This window comes from Bubalus kerabau, chromosome X (assembly GCF_029407905.1).
Source record: "Bubalus kerabau isolate K-KA32 ecotype Philippines breed swamp buffalo chromosome X, PCC_UOA_SB_1v2, whole genome shotgun sequence".
NCBI lineage: Eukaryota > Metazoa > Chordata > Mammalia > Artiodactyla > Bovidae > Bubalus > Bubalus kerabau.
The window spans coordinates 128,660,847-128,684,745 of NC_073647.1; the positions used below are offsets into that span (position 1 = coordinate 128,660,847).

The 23,899-nt window shown below is 39.1% G+C and overlaps 1 protein-coding gene across 6 annotated transcripts in view; it reads left to right on the forward strand.

Annotated features, from left to right (window-relative positions):
• DMD (dystrophin) overlaps positions 1-23,899 on the forward strand; it is a 2,389,494-nt gene that overhangs the window by 2,006,510 nt on the left and 359,085 nt on the right. For all 6 annotated transcript variants that reach the window (XM_055564496.1, XM_055564495.1, XM_055564498.1 and 3 more), the window contains one exon: positions 101-369. In XM_055564496.1, the coding sequence (XP_055420471.1) occupies positions 101-369 (269 nt within the window). The remainder of the gene's footprint in view (positions 1-100; positions 370-23,899) is intronic.

Here is a 23,899-nt window from a genome sequence, read left to right on the forward strand (position 1 = left end):
TCTTTCTTTTTGCCAGTATGACCTTTTCAGCAAGGTTATTTTTTTTTTTTTAAACACAAAAGCGAATGTGGCCTAAAACCTTGTCATATTACCAATTTAGAGCTGCCGCCTGAGGAGAAAGCCCAGAATGTCACACGACTCCTACGAAAGCAGGCTGAGGAGGTCAACACAGAGTGGGAAAAATTGAACCTGCACTCGGCTGACTGGCAGAGAAAAATAGACGAGGCCCTCGAAAGACTCCAAGAACTGCAGGAGGCCACGGACGAGCTGGACCTCAAACTGCGCCAAGCTGAGGTGATCAAGGGATCATGGCAGCCTGTGGGCGATCTTCTCATTGACTCCCTCCAGGATCACCTCGAGAAAGTCAAGGTATGGTCTACTCTTTGGCCTCAGCACCCTTTGAGAGACTCAAAGGAGGTTCTAATCTGAACTCTGGTGCAATATTTTCTTCTTGCAAAGTTAAAAATGGGGCCCTTATGTATTTGAATGCTTTCACAAATTCAAAGTCTTCTGGCGCATGGTTGGGTAGAGGGGAGGTGGCCCGGAGAATTCAAACAATCTTTTTGGCCAACCCAATATTTTCTCAATGAGAAGATAGTGATCTAATCATCTGCCTGTCTTCAGTGATAGAAAATTAAATATTAAGTTACAGGGCAAAACAAAATCTTTTTGATTTTGCTATGAGGAAATTCATTTAAGTGTACTAAAGTGGTCTGAATTACGCATGGGTGTCTTGAGTGCGTGTGTGTGTGTGTATGTGTGTATTTTGGTTCTTAGTATCAGAGAAGGGAAAAATACAATATTTAGTCAGTAGCCAGGAGTCTAGGTTTTGGCCTTTTTGCTAACTGAATTATATGACTTGAGTGAGTTATGGTACTGTGAACTGAGACCATTAATTCTGCCCTTCCATTAAAAGGCATTGTATAGAATACAATTTTTGCATTGTATTAGTCCACTGCAGGGATTAGGAAATATCACTCTATATTTGGAATAGTGTCCATGAGACCAAAGTTACATTCCCATACGGCACAAAGATGATAAATACATTTACAAAGAAAGAATATACATATTTAGGAGTATCATTTTGAAATGTAGCAACTTGAAACATATTTTGTCTGTTTATCTAGTGTCAAAACCAACACATCCCCCCAGGTTCAAATGCAAAAGAAGTGAAATCCTCACCTGAACTTGGCACATTTGGCAGCCCCCTCATTCTGGAAGGTCTCTTCTCCCTTGGCTTTCATGGCACTGTTGCCTCCACATCCTTCTTCTTCCTTCATTTTCCTCAATTCTGAAACTCGCCCCACCCTTCAGGTGTTGAGATGCCCAAGTTTCTAATCTGAGCTCAGTTCTCTTTTTATTCTGTAAAAACCTTAGCTCATGTGCTAAGTCACTTCAGTCATGTCCAACTCTTTGTAACCCTATGGACTGTAGCCCACCAGGCTCCTCTGCCCATGGGACTCTCCAGACAAGAATACTGGAATGGGTTGCCATTTCCTCCTCCAGGTCAGTTCTCTTCTTTTTGGATAAATGCTCCCGGTTTGAAATGGAGTGAATGGTGACAGATCTGAATTTCTAGTCTGAATCTCTTTTCTGGTCTGCTAACCCATATGCCATTAGAATCCAAAGGCAACCATTCTGAAAGCAAATCCATTTGTTCTCTTGTTGGCCTGTTCACCTATAAGTATCCCTTTTGACCTAGCTTTTCTTCTGTTTCCCATTTCAGTTAATGGATCGTAAGCCAACAAGTTGCTCAGGCTAAAAACTTGAGGTCTATCCTTGAAGCCTTCTATGTTTTCATTAACTTCACTGATTGCTCATTTTGCCTCCGAATATCTCCTTTATGTTTTCTCTCCTCTTTTTACCCAGTGTCCCCTTCTAGTCCCAGCATCTGTTAATTCAGATAGCTATATTATACATCCTTAAACCCCATTCCCCATCAGCATCCATGGCATATCACAGACACTACAGTTTAAATATTTGCTTAGTGAGTGAACAAATAAACAGTTTCCTTACTGATATTTCTGTTATCCATTCTCTTCCAATTCTAATCCAAACACTCTCCAGGAGACTGCCTGCCTGATGAAGAAGTCCAGCAAATGCCGAAGGCAGGTGACCCTGTTTCTTCCTAGCCCTAGCATAGAAACCTGACTGTTGCTTCTGTTCTCTCTAGGTCATTCAGGACACTCTGACCATATCCCCCTTTTCCCATCTCTTTTCATAACTCTCTACCTTTGCAAATGCTCTCCGCTCTGCCTGGTCAGCCCAACTTATCTGCCTGGTGAACTTTCACTCAGCTCAACTCCAATGGCTCCAGGCCCATCTTTCACCCCCACCTCCCATCAAGCGGAAGAAACTGCTCTTAATTCAGTGCTTCTATAGATCACCACACATGCTTAAATTGTTGCACTTAAATTTCACATACATTGTGGCCTTTTTGTTCTCCCATAGAAAGTAAGGGTCCTCAGAAAAAGGATCCTGCAGTACATCTGTGAATTCAGTTCCTAGTACACTGCCAGCAGCATATAAGAAATCTAATGTAGCTTCTTTTATTCCTTCACTCAACAGTTGTTTATGAGCTACTGTAAAATGCACTATATATGTGTTCAGTTCAGTTCAGTTCAGTCACTCAGTCGTGTCTGACTCTTTGCGACCCCATGAATCTCAGCACGCCAGGCCTCCCTGTCCATCACCAACTCCCGGAGTTCACTCAAACTCACATCCATCGAGTTGGTGATGCCATCCAGCCATTTCATCCTCTGTCGTCCCATTCTCCTCCTGCCCCCAATCCCTCCCAGCATCAGAGTCTTTTCCATTGAGTCAACTCTTTGCGTGAGGTGGCCAAAGTGTTATAAATGGAACAGGCTTGGTCTTTGTCCTTATGAAGCCTACAGTCTAATGTGGAATTGAAAAGCTCTTCATTAAAATAGTAGGTGAAGATATCAAGGGAGATTAAAAATTTGACTTTATAACTCCCAAAATATCTTCCCTAACATTCTATGACCCCAGGTCTAACTTTTAAAGCAATGGTTAACAATTCTGTGTACATAAAAATTAAAATAATTTTTAATTTTAATAATAATGTTTTGAAATATATTACCTATTCAGCATTAAAAATATTATTTTTATCCCAAAATATAGGAACTAAATTCTTTTTTTAATTAATTAACTTATTTATTTTACTTTACAATATTGTATTGGTTTTGCCATACATTGACTTGAATCCGCCATGAGTGTATATGTGTTCCCCATCCTGAACACCCCTCCCACCTCCCTAGGAACTAAATTCTTAAAAATTTCCCCCCAAATGGCAAATTAACTTAAAAGAATGTCCCAAAGGAAGTAAATTAGTTCATAAATCAAGTGGCTAACTATATAGGCTTTTGAGCAGACTTAAAGGATTCATTTTGAGTCATATGGGTCACACAGGAGCATTAGTAAGATAATGAATATAGATGGAGAATGGATACAGCATGACTTAATAACAAAAACTAGCTAAAAATAGAACAGCTCATATATCAACTGGCCCTGACCCAACCCTATTTGCGGTTTTCTTTTCAATTCCCCTCTCTCATCTGTTCTTGATCCTAAGACTGACTTCATTTCCCATACCCTGATTGGTAAGCCTCCTCACTCCCATCTCAGTAATAACAAAACATGTATACACTGAATGCTGCTTTAAAAAGAGCTTGTATGTAACAACACTTCTTTCTCAGACACCAATACACTAAAGTTACAGTACCTGGTCATAATATGTATTTACTGGTCATAACAGATGGGATTATCTTGGCTTCTAAACCAGTATTCCATAAATATTTTATGCCTATCTTAAAATTATAGATGATATGAATTTATATATATTTATTTCCCTTCAGAAGTTGCTCTTCATTTCACAGTGGAAATAAACACCAGCTTTTTTCTGTTGCATCTCAACAATACCAGCTTTGAAACTTTGGTGGTGGTAGTTTATCAGGAGTGAATTTTATTAACTAAAACTTAGTTTGAAAAGCAGCAGAAGAGTACTTAAGACCACGCTTCCTATTTTTCTACTCAGCAATTTAAGCCCTTAAATTTAAGCCCTCAGAGATTCCATGCTGTAGGGAATGCGGAGCAGATAGCTAGGCTGGTAGCCAGAACATTTTATGTATCCATCTCAGTTTGTTTTCATCACCCTTAGTGACTCTCTCATAATATCCGCCTCCATTCAGCTCTCATTTGTTAAAGAAGTTGTTATTCAAGTCACTATGGAATGTGTGTTTCTGTGGGATTTAGCATTACATCATTTCATTAGCAAATGTGATTTTAGAATTTGGAGAATGGATAAGACAACAACTAAGTCTTAGAACCCTATGGACATGGCATTATTACTAGTCATCATCTTTAGGACAGTGTATATACAATAAGAGAAAGGAACATAATGTTAATATTGACTATTTAGCTCACTAAGAGAATCTCAGCCTTCCAAATATAGCTGCCATAGAAATAACCACTAGAATAAAATTTAAATTTTAAATGCCTCTTTATTTTTAAAATTCATGATTCATACTGCTTATCAAATATTTTAAGGACACAATCCTGATTTCTCATTTTACTGGAAATAATACCAATGCTTATGTGACTATGCAAATATTCTTACTTTCTCTGTAGTCGTGGGGAATGAGAATAACTCCTTGAATCGCTAGGTGTGCTACATATACCTATAAGTGGAAAACATGCAGGTTTTAATAGAGTAGAACAACTTTTGAATCTAAAGTCTACTTATGACATCTTTGTTCTTAAGAATAATTCCTGTGTGAAAAACTTTGTGCAAGTTGTTGTTTTTCCATGTTGTCTCTTTGTTTTAACCTACCATGGTTTCGTGACACTGACTGGTACATCATTCTTGAGCCAGAAACGTTTTACTGCCTTTAGTTTGCCAATTGACTTGAAACAGTTTTTCACACACTATAGTTAGACTCTCCCAGGCTGCCATCTTGGAATATGCAGATTTTTCATACCCTTGTAGTTATGTATTTTACATGTTTTTTTTTTTTTTTTTTTAATCAGACCTTCAACTTATATTTCTTATTATGAACATTCAAGTAGGGATTCTGTGAGATTTTCCTTGAAGTTCTTACAATGAAATATTTTAGTTAGACCTTTTTGTAATTATAATTGAGAATAATGTAATTACGCACGTAGCAGAACAGAGATAACGATGAAGCCACCATGCCATCCTGACTTATTTTAATTCTCAACATTCCCATCTAAAAATTTAAGAAGAAAACTGGTACATGCTCTCTTCAGGCTACCTGTGGCATGGTTTATCTGAGAAATTTGTCAGAGAAATGCTATCTCAGAATTTGACACTGAGAAAACCAAGTATGTTTCCTCCTGGTAGGTAATGTGAAATGTGATGTAACACATTAGAATTTCATCTTCACTTTAGAAGCAAGATTTCAGCCATGTTCATGTAACTCTCTCCTCCCTTATTGCTTTTTTCATTTTAACCCTGATATTTTATTATTCATCAATTTTGTTGTATTTGTCATTTATCTGAGCCAATTTTAAATCCTTTCTTATATATGAGTTTTATAGAGAAAGTTTCTAATCCTTTGTTACAGAGATAGGAGATGCATGGCCAGGCAGAACCAAACTGGTTCACAATATGTAAGCACTCCCCACTCTGAATAAAGAAATGATATTTCCTTAATGAATAAGATGTACTACCCGTAGTAAGAAAAGGAAAGCTTACTAATATTTTGTTAATTGCTCTTAACAATTGTCAATTGCTATGGGCTATAAGTAACAGAGCAATTCTCTGTGGAGGCCTTTGTTGTTGCTTTTATATGAGTGCTATACATATTAATGTAAGCTGTTGGAGAAGAAAACACAGAAACAGTATAATCCTTTATAAATCTGGGTTAAATATGGAACTAATGCCTGTCACATGGAGTAACTAGGGTTTTATCTAGTTTTCAAACCATACAATCCTGATGTTTAAAAGCATATGATTTGGCCTTTACTATCTGGGAGTATATCTATGAGAAGGCATATTATAGGAAACTCTCACTTAAATACTTTCAGAAGTCGAGCTGTTTTTTTTTTTTTTTCCAGTATTTTTAAATAGAAGGATCATTGTTGGCCTTACTAGAGCTTAGAGACTAAAGGAGGAATTTAATCATCTTAAATTTCCTAACCACATTATTTGTTCAATGTAAAATTAAGTGTAAGTTAGTGTTGCCAGGAGAGCTTATTACTTAGTTCCCATGTATTTGCTCTCATTTCCTGCTCTGTTTATAAAATTAAAAGCAAATTACTGAGGACAGCAACGTCAAATCATGTTCCTTTACCCAAGGCATTGGACTTTAGGTATAGTGCTGTGTGTGTTTTTAAAGCCCCTACCTTGGTTTAGGCAAATAAAACCTTGGTTTATCATGCTATTCCCATCCTGCCTTTGAAATATCTGAAAAGGCAGCACAGAGTAATTGTTTCAGACATCTGCTTAGCATACTTTGAAGTGCATATAAGTTCTTTCGCAGTTTCATTTGAACCCCAGCTGTCTTCACCAAAGTCTATAATCAATCTGAATTAAGTTGCCCTACTTCCCCTAATAAGTCTCTTATTAAGTTCTGCATCAGCCTCTTAGGGAGACTTAAAAGCTAATTCATGTAGAATTGCCATTTTCTACTAATTCATTTGTCAGCTCTCCAAATTCCAAGGAAAACAATTGTGAAGACTATTAATTTGGCTCTTCATAAACAACTTACGTAAGTGTAGTATACATTGGAACCAGGCAAATGATTTAAAACAGTGGGTGGGAGGAAATAAGTTGATGACATTCAATGTGGCTTTCTTTTGACTGTTTCGAGATGCCCTCCGCATTCAAAGCACAAAGCCATTTATTTAATAAGAGAAACATCCTTCTGCTTTTTACTTTCATAAATAAGATAATTACTGAGTGAACTTTGCTTAAAGATAGGAAAAGGCTTTCAAACAGTTGGAAAAGGAACATGTTCTTTTTATTATGGAACTTATTTTAATTTGGGCTTCTTTGTGTTCCTTTGATGGACTGTGATAAAAGCAGCAGCTAGAATTGGTTGCCATTGTGACTGCATTAAATCAGAGTTGTACAGCTCTTCTGGTCATGGAATATTTAGGAGAACATGGCTAATCAAAATGTTCAGCTAATGAGCTCATCTGACATTATTCTACTAAAGAAGTATTTAATTAGATAATAAAAATTCCTCCAAAGAGTATCATCCTTCCTACTATTTGAAAACAGCTATATCAAAAAACTGATCCTTTAATATGCCACTCCTGTTTACTAAGGGTTTATTCCAGAAGCTTTGTTTGTGGCTGGAAGTAATTATAAACACTCTTCCTCAAGAGTCTTGGGAAATAAAAGACTGTTCAAAACAAAAACTTAAGTAACATAGTATCAGCATTAGCAGATCTAAAGACTCAATGATTCATTCACTTATGGTATGGTTAAACCTGTACCCAGAGAAATCTGATCTCATTACAGAGTGTGAATGTTTAATTTATTTTGTGAATAAAATGTCCTGGGAGTTATATTAATGGCATTGTAGTTTTCCTGAGAATATAATTATTTAGCACCAAGCTGAGGGAACAAGAATTTTTTTAAGTTTGTGTGTATGTGTGCATGTAACACATCAACTTGAAACAGTTTTAGATTGAGTTAGGTATTTAACTAAAATTCCATATTTCCTTCGAAGGTGGACATACACAGTCAATATGGATTTTTAGTCTCCTTTGACATCTACCAAAGTAGTAACAAGTTTAAAATTCAAAATCATGCTACTCTCCTCCCAGAAGCACAAGGAATGACTTAAGAACAAATAACCCATGGAGTCAGCACCTACTGTATTCCCATCATGCCTTGCAATTACAATTTTTAAAATTAAACAGCTGACGTGATGCCAATATTATGCCCCCTTACCTTAACCAAGTTCAGTGATGGCATCAAGCTGGTTCATGGTTAATCAGTTTTCTGGGTATTGTGGGAACACATGTGCCTATGATACTAAAGGAACACTTAATGGGGACTAAGAAAAGTAAACTTTTTCATAATAAGATATATTCACACTAAAATTATATTTTTAGTTATAGTTAACAATTGCTATAGATTTTTATATCAACCAAACTTGCCAAAAGCAGTGCTTCTCAAGCTTTTCTGCTTCAGTTCTCTGAATGGCTGAGGATATAAAACCAGATATCTTCCCCTTCCACCTGCTTGCTTCCTTTTTCCATGAGCATAAAATTTCTTTGATGTTTCTTATTTTTAAAATCTCATTTCAATTCTGTGGTCTTCTCCAAAATGGATTTCTTATGTTTTAATGTAAAGATGTTTTTCTCCAACATACTATGTAAAATGAATCCTCCAGTATATTCACCTGTGGGTTGTTGTTTAGTCGCTAAGTTGTGTCTAAATCTTTGGGACCCTATGGACTGTAGCCCTCCAGGCTCCTCTGTCCATGGGATTCTCCAGGCAAGACTACTGGAGTGGGAAGCCATTTCCTTTTCCAGAGGATCTTCCCAACCCAGGGATCAAATTCAGGTCTCCTGCATCAGCAGGCAGATTCTTTACCACTCTACCACCAGGGAAGCTCCTCACCTATGGGTATGAAAGCATAATTTGAGAAGAATGATAGGAAAAATTGCCCAGTTTGTGACAGCTTCATATTTTTCCAACAGCTTCTTTCATTTATGTACACATACACAAAGGGTAGATCCTTCCCATTTCAGATATATGGTTTGTATTTTCGTCTGATCTTTGTGATTCAAAAGGTCCATGATGTATAGCTCTTTGTGATTTTTAACATACATTCTTTGAGTCTTTTGTACAGCAGTCACTTAACTAATAATTTAACTGGTTGATATAGGTCAGGTTCCCTGGAAGCAGACCCTAAGAACAGGGGTCTGGGTGCACAGGATTTATAGAAGGTCAGCTTTCAGGAGAAGCCTGTGTAGGAGTTAGGAAAGCATCACTAGGGAGATGAAAGAGCCTATCAAGCATATCATCTCAGGCAAAATCTAGCTTTATGTCTTGATTCAAATGGAGAAAGCTCTGGAGTAGAACCACCCAGCAGAGTTGTCCTTTTGTACCCCAGCCAGCCATTGGCTGTGGCCAGCAGTATGCTAGTGAGCATTTATCAGCAAGCTCTGAGGTGGAGCGAACACTGATTTTTAGTGTTTTCCAGTTGTCAGGGTATAAATACTCCTGCCATGACTGATTCGAGCTACCAGCGTGATCTCACCAAACACAGACTTGGGAAGAAACGCACACGATTGACTCTTGGGCTCTGCTCCAGCCCACCACTGGCTGTGGCCCACCCCTAGAGACTTGAGTCACCTCCCAGGCTGGGAATGTGTGTTGTCTCCTGAGACAGGGGCTCCAATCAGCAGAGATGACCTTTCTGAAGAAGAGAGGCAGCCATGAAACATTAGTAGCCAACAATCACAACTGGAGGATGGATGTCCAGGCCAGGAAAAGTGTCCGTTATAGACAGTAAGCGGACTTAGTAATCCATTCAGCATCTGTCTTTCAACATGGCCTTTTCAGTGCTACTTTCTCTTATACATGCAGTAATTCTTTCGAGGTGATGAAAATTGTGTTTATGAAAAATCCACCCTCCCCCCTGTGCAACCTACCACCTAGGGATTGGGTTGGCCAAAAAGTTTGTCCTTCCCACACGTGCCCCCCTCCCCCATTCCATTTAGATGTTACCAAAAAACCTAAACTTTTTGGTTAACCTAATATTTACTGAGGTTGGTAACAATAGAGAAGAGTTCACAGAAATGTCTGAGAAAGTGGTGATTATCAGTAAAGAAAATGGCTTTGTAAGCAACCTTGGCTTTATAGGTACATAATCTCTAAGTGTCTGTGTTGATCAGATATTTGTGACCATTGAGGATCCTAGGTATTTAGACACAGTCATTGAGAATGTCAGTAATTTTCCATGGCCATGACTCTCACCTTAACATGCATCGGAATCACCTAGAGAGTTGGTGGAAACCCAGATTGGTGAAGCCTTTCCCCAGAGTTTCTGGTTGAGGAGGCCTGGAGCTGAGTTAAAGATCTGCATCACCAGTTCCCAGGTGATTGTGGTGCTGCTGTTCCAGGGATACTGTGAGAGCCATCATTCCATAGGAAAACCATGGTCTACATGTATAATTACATATATTGTTTATTGTTAGTAATTCTCCAATTATAAGTAATGAACATATCATCTGTTATTTCTTTTGAATCTCAGAACATCCAGAACATTTTAAAATGAATGCAGGCACATGGCCTCCTGTGAGAGTGATTGATGGTTAGGGAGGGAGCAGAATTTCCCTCTAAAACCTTGAAGTGAATAATGGCCTACTCTTTCCAAATCTGTCTCGTACAAGACATTCGCTGTTATTTATTCCAATGTTCTTGTTGGTATTTTAATGGCACTCATACAAGTTTTGAGTTGCTTCAGATGACTTAGAATTCAACTTGCCTTCGCACTCTTAATACTTTAAGATATTTAATCACAGAATATTCACTTTGTTTAAATGTTATCATGTTTAACAATAATAACAATTAAATTTTAAAATACTCCTTATAATTTTCTGCCAAACATACTGATGATAAGCAAGTACTTTACAGAATTGCTGAAACTGAGGACATTAGGAATATTTGAGGCCATTCAATGTTTTAAAATTAAAACCTGCTTGCTCAATGTGAATAGCTGATCACTTATTCAGGGATTACTGCATTTTCTAATTTAGCTCATCAACCCACTGAGGCTCTGTGTTCATGATGGGAGGGTGTATGTTTGTGTGTAGAAATGGAAATGAATATGGGGTGAAACTGTAAGAAAGTAGGATATAGTCTTAACTGCAGTAATTAGAGAAGAGGGTTTTTTTCCCCCAAAGGTGATGCATAATCACTCTATTAAATGCCTATGAAAGAATTTATGATTTTGGTATAGGGTGAGTGGTATATGTGATGAAAATTATGGGCAAAATATAATAGAAACAAATGTGTGAAAGTATGCTTTAACATTAAGTTAGCAATATTTAAAATAGGCCTTCCCCTTTATTCTGAAATCTGGGGGGGTTAGGGGATGGAAATAAAGGAAATTTTGCATTGAAAGTAATTTGATTAATGTTTAATATAAAATTGAAATAGCTGTGTATAAACCTACTCAAATCAAGTATACATTAAATAATTGAGTTAACCGAATTAGGCAGAATAAGGGCACATTGATTTTCAATGTTTTTGAAAATTGGTCCACATATCACTGTTATGTTTTTGTTTGTAAACTTCAATATTTATTAAATTTCCACAGTGTGTTCAGCCCTAAAATGTCAAACTCTCTTAACCAGAATGAGGCTAGAGAATTCTAGCACTAAGATAGATTTCTTCTCCTTTTAAAGAATTGATTTTTATGGTGAAGTTTTTCTTTCCTCCATAAAGTTAAGAGCCTGCTGGTCCTATTTCAAAATACAGTTATTTTTAGAACACTTGTTCCCTGGGATTCCACATTATTATAGACTCAGTGGGCTCATTTGGAGCTTTTCCCTATCAAATATTCAAATTGTATCATCATGATCTTAACATGGCATTAAGCTACTTAGCAAAGAAAATGAAGTCAATTTATCAGCAATATATGCTCAAGTGTAGTAAGTAAATAGAAACTAAATGACAGGTAAGCCATATATGGGCTTCCCTGGTGGCTCAGACAGCAAAAGATCCACCTGTGATACAGGAGACCTGGGTTCAATTCTTGGGTTGGGAAGATCCCCTTGAGAAGGGAATGACTGCCCCCTCCAGTATTTTTGCTTGGAGAATTCCATGGACAGAGGAGCCTGGTGGACTAATGTCCATGTGGTTGCAAAGAGTAGCACACAACTGAGCAACTAACACTTTCACTATCACTTTCAAGCCAGTATATTGATGTGTTTTTTGAAGCAAACTATCAGTGACTTTCATCTTATTTACTTATTTTCCTACTCAGAAAGCCTATTAACCCAATTTGGAGTCTTTACAAGGCTGTGAACCTAAATCGTATTCAGTTCAGTTCAGTTCAGTTGCTCAGTCATGTCCGACTTTTTGCGACCCCATGAGTTGCAGCACGCCAGGCTTCCCTGTCCATCACCAACTCCTGGAGTTCACTCAAACTCACGTCCATCGAGTCGGTGATGCCTTCCAGCCATCTCATCCTCTGTCATCCCCTTAAATCTTATTAGGTCTCATTAAATAACACCCACAGAATTGCCCCATGGTTTCAGGCCCTCATCTGCCCAAGGACCAAGTGTAGGCCACATGAAACAATGTTTCACCTCCTTCCCCCACTGCCTGTTAGCCATTGCCCTCCAGTATTTCCAGCAGGGAAAGGCTAAAGTCACAAAAGAATGGTTCATTGTTTTCAACTTACACAAACCCCATACTACTTACACAAACCCCATACTACAAGAGTTATCCAATACAATGGTGACTTTTGTACATCCAATAAAGCATAAAATTATGGGGAGGGAGGTGGGAGGGGGATTCAGGATGGGGAACACGTGTACACCCATGGCAGATTCATGTTGATGTATGGCAAAACCAATACAATATTGTAAAGTTAAAAAAAATAATAGTAATTTAAAAAAGAGGAAAAAAAGCATAAAATTAGAAGAAATATAAGCTACACAAATGAGCAGAAGTTTGACTTACACAGTGAATAAAATATTACCTTTGGAGCCACACTGACATTTTGTTATAAAGGTTAAAGGAAGACGTTTCCAAGGTTGTCTCAGTGTAAAAATTGCCTGAAGGTTGGGGTAGAGTGCCCAGTGCAAGACGAGTCCTAAAGAAATCTGACACACTTTGACTTTCCAAAAAAATCTTGAATTTTTAGTGAAAAAGATTGTTTTTTTATTAAGATCTTAAACCCTCTTTTCAGCTGAAATAGTATTCTTTGGATAATCAATACAGCATCATTCCCACAGATTTTCAAGGATACTAAATCACATTTTTTTTTCTTTTGACCACAGTGCACGACATTTGGGGGTCTTAGTTCCCTGGCCAGGGATTGAACCTGTAACCCCCTGTGGTGGACACACGCAGTCCATACCACTGGACTACCAGGGAAGTCCCCACACTCCCTTTTTGCAAAATGAAAAGGAAATCTATTACTATTAGAATATGGTGTCTTCGTTGAATGCTAATCAAATATTTTAAAGGGTAGATTTGGCCCATGGCTTAATTTTTTTTTAAATAACATTTGAGTCCATTGATTAGACAGCTTGACACTTAGACACATTTGTGTCAGTAGTAGTTTACTCATCATTCACATGTACTTAAATGGACATTATCACGATAGTGGTTGTCATAACAGAACATAACAGGATATAAATTTAGTTCTTACCCAAAGATGTGATCAGAAAAATAAGAGCAGTATCTTGAAAGTAAACTTCTCAAAGTATGATGAAATTAAAAATGAAGAACAAAGTAAACTCTTGACTCCACTTCATTAGCCAGATCTTTTACACACATATACATATATTGAGGTAAAAATAATAACCACTAATGTATCTGGAGGGAAAACATTGCTTAGAAGTAAATACATAAGACTTTCTTTTCAGCCTAGGAATATGATGAAATAAAGATGAACCATTATCAAAAATTTACCAATCTAATTTTTAAACATGCTGTCACATAGCTTTTAATGAAGAAAATCCATATTATGTTCATTTCTTTTGACCTGAAGTAGTGCAATCTCTTATTCTTGTGTTATTCCATTTGCAAGAAAGGCATTTTGGAAAGACTGAAAACATTAAATTCAGGAGCTACAATAATCTGAAAGTAAAACTAAAAAATTTTATAGAAGGGCATTTTACAATCATTTTCTGCCCTCTTCCATTTGTTTTTTATCTCAGCCCTTAGAACTGTTATATCCATCTCTGATTCAGTTCTGTTTTAGAATTTCTAAGCCATCAACAATATATTGAATGAAAAATCAGATCAGCAAAAATCCATTTTATTTCAATAGTGAGTATCTTTAATTTTATTTAAAATAAATGTGTCCAGTATAAAGTAAACTGGATGTAGTATATTGCACTGGTGATTTACAACCATAGATTCCTCTATTAATTATTATTCACACATGCAGAAGTAGCCTAATTTGTTTTAATGGGAAAAAAAGAATCTCTTGGGAACTACTATATAACAATACCATATGTTGTCCTCCATTTTCTTGGTCAAAAATGCTACATTTTGTAGCTATGGATACATTTGGGCTTGGGATTTGTTTCTTTATAAGCCTTTATAATAACAGTCATCATTTAAATGAAATTGCATTCATTAGAGTTAAGCTGTGGAATCATAGAAACTTGGTCTATTTTGTGCACTGCTTGATGTCTAGTGCCTGGAACATTCCCTGGCATATAATGGCTGCTTAATAATATTTTTTGAATGAGTGAATAAACATCCACAAAAGCACAGGGCAAAATACTTTTTTCCTTTAACAATTGTTTTACAGATAACCTGCTCCCATTTGCCACCATCCTGCTTCTAGCGATTGTTACTTCATGCCCGAATCTTCTAGACACTCCATGTCAATTCTTTCTCCTTCCTGAAATGGCCACCAGCTTGCCCTCACTCCTAAACTTGAGATTTTCCAATTGAACCTGCCTTCTTAGTACTTTTCAAGCCCTGTGACACAGCTTCTCATAACATGATTACATGGTTTTTAATAACCCACTAAATTGTCTCTCTGTGCTAACGATCATGAGTTCATTGAGAGTTCCATCTTCCAAGTGCATAGTAGATATATGTATGTGTGTGTGTGTGTGTGTGTGTGTGTGCGCGCTCAGTTGTGTCCAACTCTTTGCAATCCCACAGACTGTAGCCCGCCAGATTCCTCTTTCCATGGAATTTTCCAGACAAGAATACTGGAGTGGGTTGACATTTCCTACTCCTGGGGATCTTCCCAACCCAGGAATTAAACCTGAGTCCCCTGCATCTCCTGCAATGGAAGGTGGATTTTTTACCACTGTGCCACCTGGGAAGCCACAGATATATGCATAGTAGATATAAAAGAAGTGTTTTCAACTGAATAGCAATTAAAATCTAACACAAAGGATTCTGGAGACTATGCCATTCCCCTTGGCAAAAACCTTCATTACTGCACTGCAAAAGTCAACTCATTCAAACCCATCACAATATTTCTTTATTTGGCTGTGCTGGGTCTTAGTTGGAGCAGTCAGTATCTTTGACTTTCTTTGTGGCATGTGGGATCTTGCATTGTGGCATGTGAACTCTTAGTTGCAGCATGTGGGATCTAGTTCCCTGACCAGGGATCAAACCCAGGCCCCCTGCATTGGGAGCACAGAGTCATAGCCCCTGGGCCACCAGGGAAGTCCCCCCACCACAATCTTGCTCAAAGAAAACCCCATGATTTTTCTTCCACAACTATCCTGTAGTTTCATGCTTCAACTTATTACAGACTATTTGCACCTCTCCAAACACATTAAGGTTTCCGACCTCTTGCCATTTATTCCAGCTCCGAACAATAAGCTTTCCTCCTCCCACCATTCTGCTTCTTCCTTTATGTTTCATATACCTATATCCCAATGTCTAGTTTGGGGAGCCCTTATAAAGCTACATGGTAGAGGGGTGAGGCAAGGCAGGTTTTCCCCAGGGTAATATTATAAGTTGGCCTGAAAGACTCAACTCCCCAAGAAATGATCTTAGTCTGTGGCTTTCTCATGGTTGAATGTATGACCCTCTGCTTTATAGAGTCCCCCTGATTTAGACCAAATAGGGCTCATGTGACTTGGCATATCCTGTGTTATGGGCCACAATCTGAATTGGTTGCAGATGGAGTAAAAGAAGGAGAAATAGACCCAACCTTCTCGTTCATCTTTATAACAGCTTTGGTGTGTCCATGTTACACTCTCCTTTCTATACAAGAGGAAATGCATGAGACGTATTTGTCAGTGAACTTTTTCTTTACTTGAAAAATCCCAAAAATGAGAGAGGGAAGAGAGAGAGAGTTGGAGAAAGAAATAGATCATCCATAATCTCCCATTCAGCATCTGTAATCTCATTCCCTACAAGTGCCTCTTTGGGTCAAGTAGAAGGTACTTCTTGCATCATAGAAGTCTCCAGCCCTGGGCCAGAGTTCACCACTTTGGTGATGGGGTCCAGGTTGGATTTCAGCCCCCTGGTCTTCTTGGCTTGGCCACTGTGTAACTCCAAATGGAGACCCTGGTTTGTAGCTCATCTTTTCCTGTATCAGTAGTTTTAAAGCTTTTATTCAATCTTACCAAAATGCCCTGCAGAAGGCTACATCACCACAAAAAGGACATATTTTCCTTAAGTATTAATTTATTTCTCCCCTTTCCCCCACTTGCTTCATTTTTATGAGAACTCCCTTTGATTGGTGCCCAAAACTTGAACGTTACATTCTTGTTAGAGCATTAGAGAGCCTTCAGAAATTAGCATATGCTCCACCATAAAATAAAGTAATAGAGCCAGAGAATCTAGATATGGAATCTGAAGGATATAAGCAGGTTTCTCTTCTTTCACTTAGGAATTGACCTCAGCTTTCTATAGGAAACAGCGTTGATAAAGCAGTTTGAGAATAGCTGTTGATCTGAAGGCTTTGTGTCTAATTCTCTTGAGTGTTCATTATTTAATAAAACTGTATTGAGGGATTGCCATGTACTAGGGACAGGCATGCCCTGGTGAAAAATAAACATAGAATTGCCTTAATGAAAGTTAGGGTCTTATGAATGGAGAGACCATGAATTAATAAATAGGCAAATAAATACATACTTACCCATTGCCATCAATGTCTAGAAGGAAGTAGAGTTCTGAGACTGAGAAAAATCAGGATTGGGGGGGCTGTCTTTAGATAGGGTGACCAAGGGTGGGCTGTCTTTCAAGGTCACAGGAACTGAGATCTGAAATAGCTGAATAGAAGCCAGCTAGGCAGAGGACAATGGCACCCCACTCCAGTACTCCTGCCTGGAAAATCCCATGGATGGAGGAGCCTGGTAGGCTGCAGTCCATGGGGTCACTAAGAGTAGGACATGACCAAGCGACTTCACTTTCACTTTTCACTTTCCTGCATTGGAGAAGGAAATGGCAACCCACTCCAGTATTCTTGCCTGGAGAATCCCAGGGACGGGGGGCCTGGTGGGCTGCCGTCTATGGGGTCACACAGAGTCGGACACAACTGAAGCAACTTAGCAGCAGCAGCAGCAGTAGCAGGCAGACGGCAGAGCTTCCCGGGTGGTTCAGTGGTAATGAATCTGCCTGCAGTGCAGGAGACCCGGGTTCAGTCCTTGGATTGGGAAGATCCCCTGCAGGAGGGCATGGTAACCCACTCCAGCATTCTTACCTGGAGAATCCCATGGACAGAGATGCCTGGTGGGCTACAGTCCATGGGGTCGCAAAGAGTCAGACACGACTGAAGCAACTGAGCACACACAAGCATCCAGGCCGAGAGCAAATGGAAAACTCCAGGCTGAGGAAAGAGAATTCATGAAGGGTGTAAGTCAAGAATAAGCTTGGTAAGTTCTATGGATGCCGTAGCATCTTTTAAGTTATTGTGAAAAGTGTCAAATTCTCAGATCCACCGTGAACCTAATGAATTAACAATGCCAGAGTGGGAGCCTGCAATCCCTGTGTTAACAAGCCTGCCATGTGATTATGATGCTTGCTGTTGTTCGAGAAGCTCTACCTTAGACAGATGTTTTAAGCTGTGAAGGGGAAGGGGAGAACAAGACAGCATCTCTATGCCAGGACAATGCAAGTGGTAAATGTGGGCACAGATCAGGAGCAGTTTCGGCTGGCAGAAATGTTGGCAAATTAAAAAAACCTGTTCAATGTAAAACTTAATCTAAAATAATGCCTGCATTTGAATATCAGTGTCCTCATGGATGGTGTTTTTGATGGCTTATGGATTATTACTTATTTTTAAATAAGTAAATAGATTTCATTCACTGCCATTTTGCTTGATGTTTTGTTATATGTAATTAAAATTGTCAGACAGAAAATGTTGGCATTCCTTCTGTTTCCTTAGCAGCCGAAGAATGTGGCCTGCTTCAATGATTTATTTATACTCATTAGAGACCTTTTTATTTTAATTGTGCATATTTTGCATTTAGCCTCTGTAAAGCACTCATGAACTACCTTTTTTGTTTGTTTTAATTGTGTCATTAGAAAGCTATGGAAAGCTTGAAATGTTTTTGTTTGGTTTTGGTTTGTTTGCTTCATTTTTCTATTAAAAAGAAATAATTAGCATCCAGAGTTAGGATTATAGGAACTAGTTTCTGAGGAAATTAACTCAAATGTATATACCACTTGTTCTTATAGGCAGAAGTCTTTCCTTTGTGATCAATTCCGTTCTGTTCCTCATTTCCCATTAATATTTGTGAGGACAAAATGAACATACATATAAAAGAAAGAAGACAGACACTGTTAGTGTGGTTAAGCTATAATTCAGCCTTTGAGAGTATTGGAGTTATAAGTTTCATAGTGAAGCCGTGTCCTGAAAGATGAAGAATTATGATGGCTGCAAATGAAGAAATGTTTTTTTAAAAAAAGAATTTCATGTTTGGGTGCACACTCTTTTCCAGTAATACAAAGAGAAACTAGAGATCATTTTTCAGAAAAACATGATGATTCTGTATGGGCAAAAAATGGAGCAGTCATTTACTATTCTTTTAGTGCCATGAGTTTGGAAGGGTGGTGACTCTGGGGGGAAACCATAGTTAAAATATAACTGATAATTGCTCGGAAAATAAAAACACCAGATTTTTTCATCCCTACAAACTTCAGATTGTTTCCCTAAAATCATTTTTTTTTTAATTTAACTACCCCAAGTCATCCTGATTATGCTACATCTACACTTTGCTCATCCAAAGTGATCATGTCCAAATATGAACACGTACAAGAATTGCCCTGAAAATGGAAAGCAAGGAAGACAATGAAAAAAAAAAAAAAAACAGCATAATGCTTTGCCCTTGGGCTGCCACAATAAAAATTGATGCTGGAATGCAATGCAGTTGAATCTCTATTAAAAAGAATACATATTTCAGTGGCATACTTTACTGTCAAGAATGTCTCTACCAGAGGCAAAAGTGATCCTAATAGCAGAGGGAAGTCTCCTTCAGTCTGCAGACTAGACTAGCCCCTGTGTCTCAGCTCCACATAGTCCCTTTGTATTTGGCAGAACTTACAGAAAGGGTGATATGTCTCGGTTTTGTTGAAAATCGATGGAATAGCTAGTGGTGTTAGTAATGAGAATTCACATCAGCAGTCTCTTGCCAAAGCAAAAAAGTATCTCCTGCCCAAAGTCCAAGGGTAAAAGGAGGTTGGGCAACTGGATGAAGTTAGTCTATGTAGTTGTTGTTGAGTTGCTCAGTCATGTCTGACTCTTTGTGACCCCCATGGACTTCAGCATGCCAGGCTTCCCTGTCCTTCACCAGCTCCCAGAGTTTGCTCAAACTCCTGTCCATTGCGTCAGTGATGCCGTCCAACCATCTCATCTTCTGTCACCCCCTTCTTCTCCTGCCTTCAATCTTTCCCGGTACTGAGGTCTTTTCCAATGAGTTGGCTCTTCGCATCAGGTCACCAAAGTCTATGTGAAAGTGAAAGTTGCTCAGTCGTGTCCAACTCTTTGCAACCACATGGACTATACAGTCCATGGAATTCTCCAGGCCAGAATACTGGAGTGGATAGCCTTTCCCTTCTCAAGGGGATCTTCCCAACCCAAGGATCGAACCCAGGTTTCCTGCATTGCAGGTAGATTCTTTACTAGCTGAGCCACAAGGGAAGCCCAAGAATACTGGAGTGGGTAGCCTATTCATTCTTCAGCAGATCTTCCCATCCCAGGAATCGAACCAGAGTCTGCTGCATTGCAGGAGGATTGTTTACCAACTGAGCTATCAGGGAAGCCCTTACTAGTGTGTGGTTTTTTGGTTTGTTTTTTTTTTTGAAGAATTAGAACGGTGGCTTTTATTCTCAGGTAGTGGAGAGGGGAACACAGTATGCTCCTGCCTCAAGAACTGTGTCCCTAATGCAGGTGTTCACAGTCAGGAGCAGTCAGGAGTCAGTGATGAGGAAACAAAGGTGATAGGATCTTGATTTCTTCCTCTTGCATCATTTCAAAGACAGTCATAAACTGGCATCAGTAACCCAGTAACTGCGTCTGGCAGTCTGGTGGCTCTGAGGCCTCCTTTCTGACATGTAACTACAAGGGGAAGGCTGTTGTACAGGTAAATATCAGGTAGGGGATGTATTTAGCATAGAGTCAAGTGAAGTGTAGCTCCTGCAGAGTTAGGGGGCAGAAAAGCAAAATTAATTACAGACATTCAGAATCAGGAGCAGTTAAAGTAAAATAAACTAGGAATGTTCAGGCATGCTCACTGTTCTTCTTTATCTTCTTTGCTCTCAGAGAAGTGAAAAAGAAAAACTCATTCCTCTTTTTCCCTTTTCACTGCAACAATTCCCCTGTCAGTTTATTCCCTCCTAACAATGGAGGCGGAGAAGGCAATGACAACCCACTCCAGTACTCCTGCCTGGAAAATCCCATGGGTGGAGGAGCCTGGTAGGCCGCAGTCCATGGGGTCGCTAAAAGTCGGACACAACCGAGCGACTTTACTTTCACTTTTCACTTTCATGCATTGGAGAAGGAAATGGCAACCCACTCCGGTGTTCTTGCCTGGAGAATCCCAGGGACAGGGAAGCCTGGTGGGCTGCCGTCTATGGGGTCGCACAGAGTCGGACACGACTGAAGCAACTTAGCAGCAGCAGCAACAGTGGAGGAAAGGAAATACATCATTCTTGTCTGGCTGAGGACAAACTTCAGTTTTGCTCTGTTTGAAAATCACCAGCTGTTCAGCCCAGGGACCATCTATCTCTTACTTCAAATTTTCCTTGAGATGTGAACCCCAAGAAATCTTTATTGGGGTGATGAGGGACAGATGGTCAGTCTTCTGTAACTTCTTCAATGCTGACACAGGACTCATAGACCCTACCTAGTTGGGGTCATGGAGCTCTCACCCTGTTCTATTAAGGGGCCCCAAGGTGACTTTTGTGGTTATTCCCACTGGATCTGTTTGGAGGAGTGGCTGTAATCTCTTTGGGGGCATGGGTTTTCTTTGCACATCAGCTTTATCTTGATGTGAATCTGTGTCATCTGATAAAGGTCCTGTCCAGGTTGGAGGTAGTCCTTTGATTATGTCTTTTTCAGAATGTATAATCCTCTGGTTGCAGGTCACAAGGCATCTTAGATAACTGGGGCCTGTAATCCTGCATTCTCAGTTTCCTCTAGGTTCACCATGGGGAGTGGTTGGAGTGGCTGTAGTCAAATTAAGGTCAGGTAGCAGGCATTCCCCTTTCTCAGGGCCCACTGACTCACACTGAAGGGCTGCAATCGTTCATTCCATGTCTCAGGTCTTTCCTTCTTGGTCATGAATGACTGTTATCCTCCTGGAAATTAGCCTCCAGGTCCTGCTTTGGAGTCATTTATAAGAGATTCACCACTGCCTCCTCCTTCTCCCACCTGCCACAACTACCGCCCTCTACTCTCTTCCCCACCCAGCTTCGTATCAGAGGCACCATCAGGCACCGCCAACTTTACATACTGGGCCAGATTTGCCACCACCCGCAGAGCCCCTCTAGTGTATTTTTAATTGAAGACAACCTCTGCAGAGAAGGTGAGAATTTGCTACTTAGTGGTACTTGTTAGGATGGGTCCTACCACATTCCCCCCAGGTATTTAAGAGGCTCCAGGCCTTTCTACTTCTGGGCAAAGCAGGATATGGTCCTTGGCTCTTTAGGTTCCAGTGGTGGCTATTCACTCCCATCAGGATGATAAACCCATCCAGAAATGCAGAAGCTGCAAAACACAGCCAGGCTGTACCTACCCCTAACTCTGAGTAACTGGGTTCCATGAGGCCTTCCCTAAGCCACATGTTGGAGTCTCAACACCAGGACCAAAGACCTGGATCTGGAGGTCATGATTTCCATTTCCTCCCCCTCAGCTACTAAACCAGCATGAAGAGTCCTGGGACTTGTGCTAACACTCTTTTCAGGCTATTTCTTGGGCTTTTGGTTCACAGTTTGTTCAGTAAGGTTTCATTGTAGAGGGAAAGGCAGCTGGCCCCTACTTTGCTTCTTAGATAGTATTTTTGATGTAAATTTCTCTGCCCAGTGTATGTAGCCCTAGAATGATACTTCATTGTCAGATCATTCTATTCTTGAATTCCTGGTGAGATAGGACCTCTATGAAGCAGTAGGTTAAGATTTCAGGAATAGTGTTTAATATCATTAAGAAGGGAAGTGTTTCATTCTCAGGAGTACCATTAATATATAAAGAGAACAGTATGTGTGTGTGTGTGTGTGTCTCTGTGTGTGTGTGTATGTAACTGTGATATGTATATCATGTCACAATTTATAAATTCTTAAATAGAATTATAATTAATTATATAAAATAAATTATATAAGAAATTATAGAATTTATGTAATATAATGAAATAGAATTATAAACTCTAATTCTAGCATTTCAGTCTCCTCTCCTTCTTGCCTGCTTATGCATTTCATCTAACTGCCACCTTTCTTGGATGGTCTTGATGTCCACCATTAAGCCCTCTACATTCTCTCCATCTACAAGCCTCATCTTGCTTCACTTCCCTCCAAATCCCCTTTAGTTGCATTTTGCAGTCACATTCCTGCTAAAATTTAAACTCTCATATCCCTGAGCATTTGTGCCACAACCATCTGACAAAACCCCAAACCTGGATCAACTGTTTCTTCCACATTTGCCTGGAATGCTGTTGGAGAAAGAGAAAATTGGGCAGATGGGTTCTGCTAAAAAGTTGTTGTCTTCTTCCTCAAGTGAGCCCTCAACACTGTCTGGCAACCTCCCTACATTTGTTTGTTCACCTCCCTCTCGTATTCTCTCGCACAACTAATTTCAATGTTCCCACTTACCCTTCACTCATGTTTTCATTCAATGAATGTTCATTGCACACTGATTATATACCAGGTCAGTTGCTTCCTACTTCACAGAAGAAATAGAGGTCCCCAAAGTCAAAGTACCTCAACTTACCTTTTTCATTGCTCCAAATTGACCTTCTATGCCTTCCAGAATAGTCCATACCTATTAAGTCATTAAAAAAATTACTCCCTCAAAAATGTTCTCTAGTTAGAAGACAATGCCTTTGTTTTGTTGCAAAGTGGTTGTCGACTGAGCTGCTAAATCTATATTTGAACAAATCTTTACATAAAGATAAGCAAAGTTCTTACAAGCAATTAAATGTCATAAAAAAGAAAAAACTTGGCATATCAAACTTATATATCATTCTAAATCAGTACATTTATATCTATAATCAGACAGCATTTAATGAAGTGAAAATTCTGCCTGCATGAAACTAGTCACAATAAAATTAGACTTGGTTCGCTCTTTCATGGCGAGCATATTCCAGATGTTTAAATGTTTCAAAGAAAACCCAGAGTATAATGGCTTCCTTGAATGTTTTCTCAGTTACTGCTTCCAAACTAGAATACGATCTAATGAAATTCTGGTGGTACTGAAATAGCACATCATATTGTTCAGAGTAGACTGTACTTTTTTGGGTGTTTTGTGTTTAGTGTTTAATAATGTAAACATGAATGTCTATGTATATTAATAATATCAGCAATATTAAAAGTGCTAATATTTGAAATACAATCAAATTCTATGTTACTTAAATGAATTGTACCTGTATTCACTCTTTTTTTTTTTTTTTAATTTATTTGGCAGTGTCGAGTCTTAGTTGGGTCATGTGGGATCTTTGTTGCAGCGCGCGAACTCTCAAGTTATGGACCAGGGCGTGCAGCCTCATTAGTTGTGGTGCACAGGCTTAGGGATAGAATTGTGTC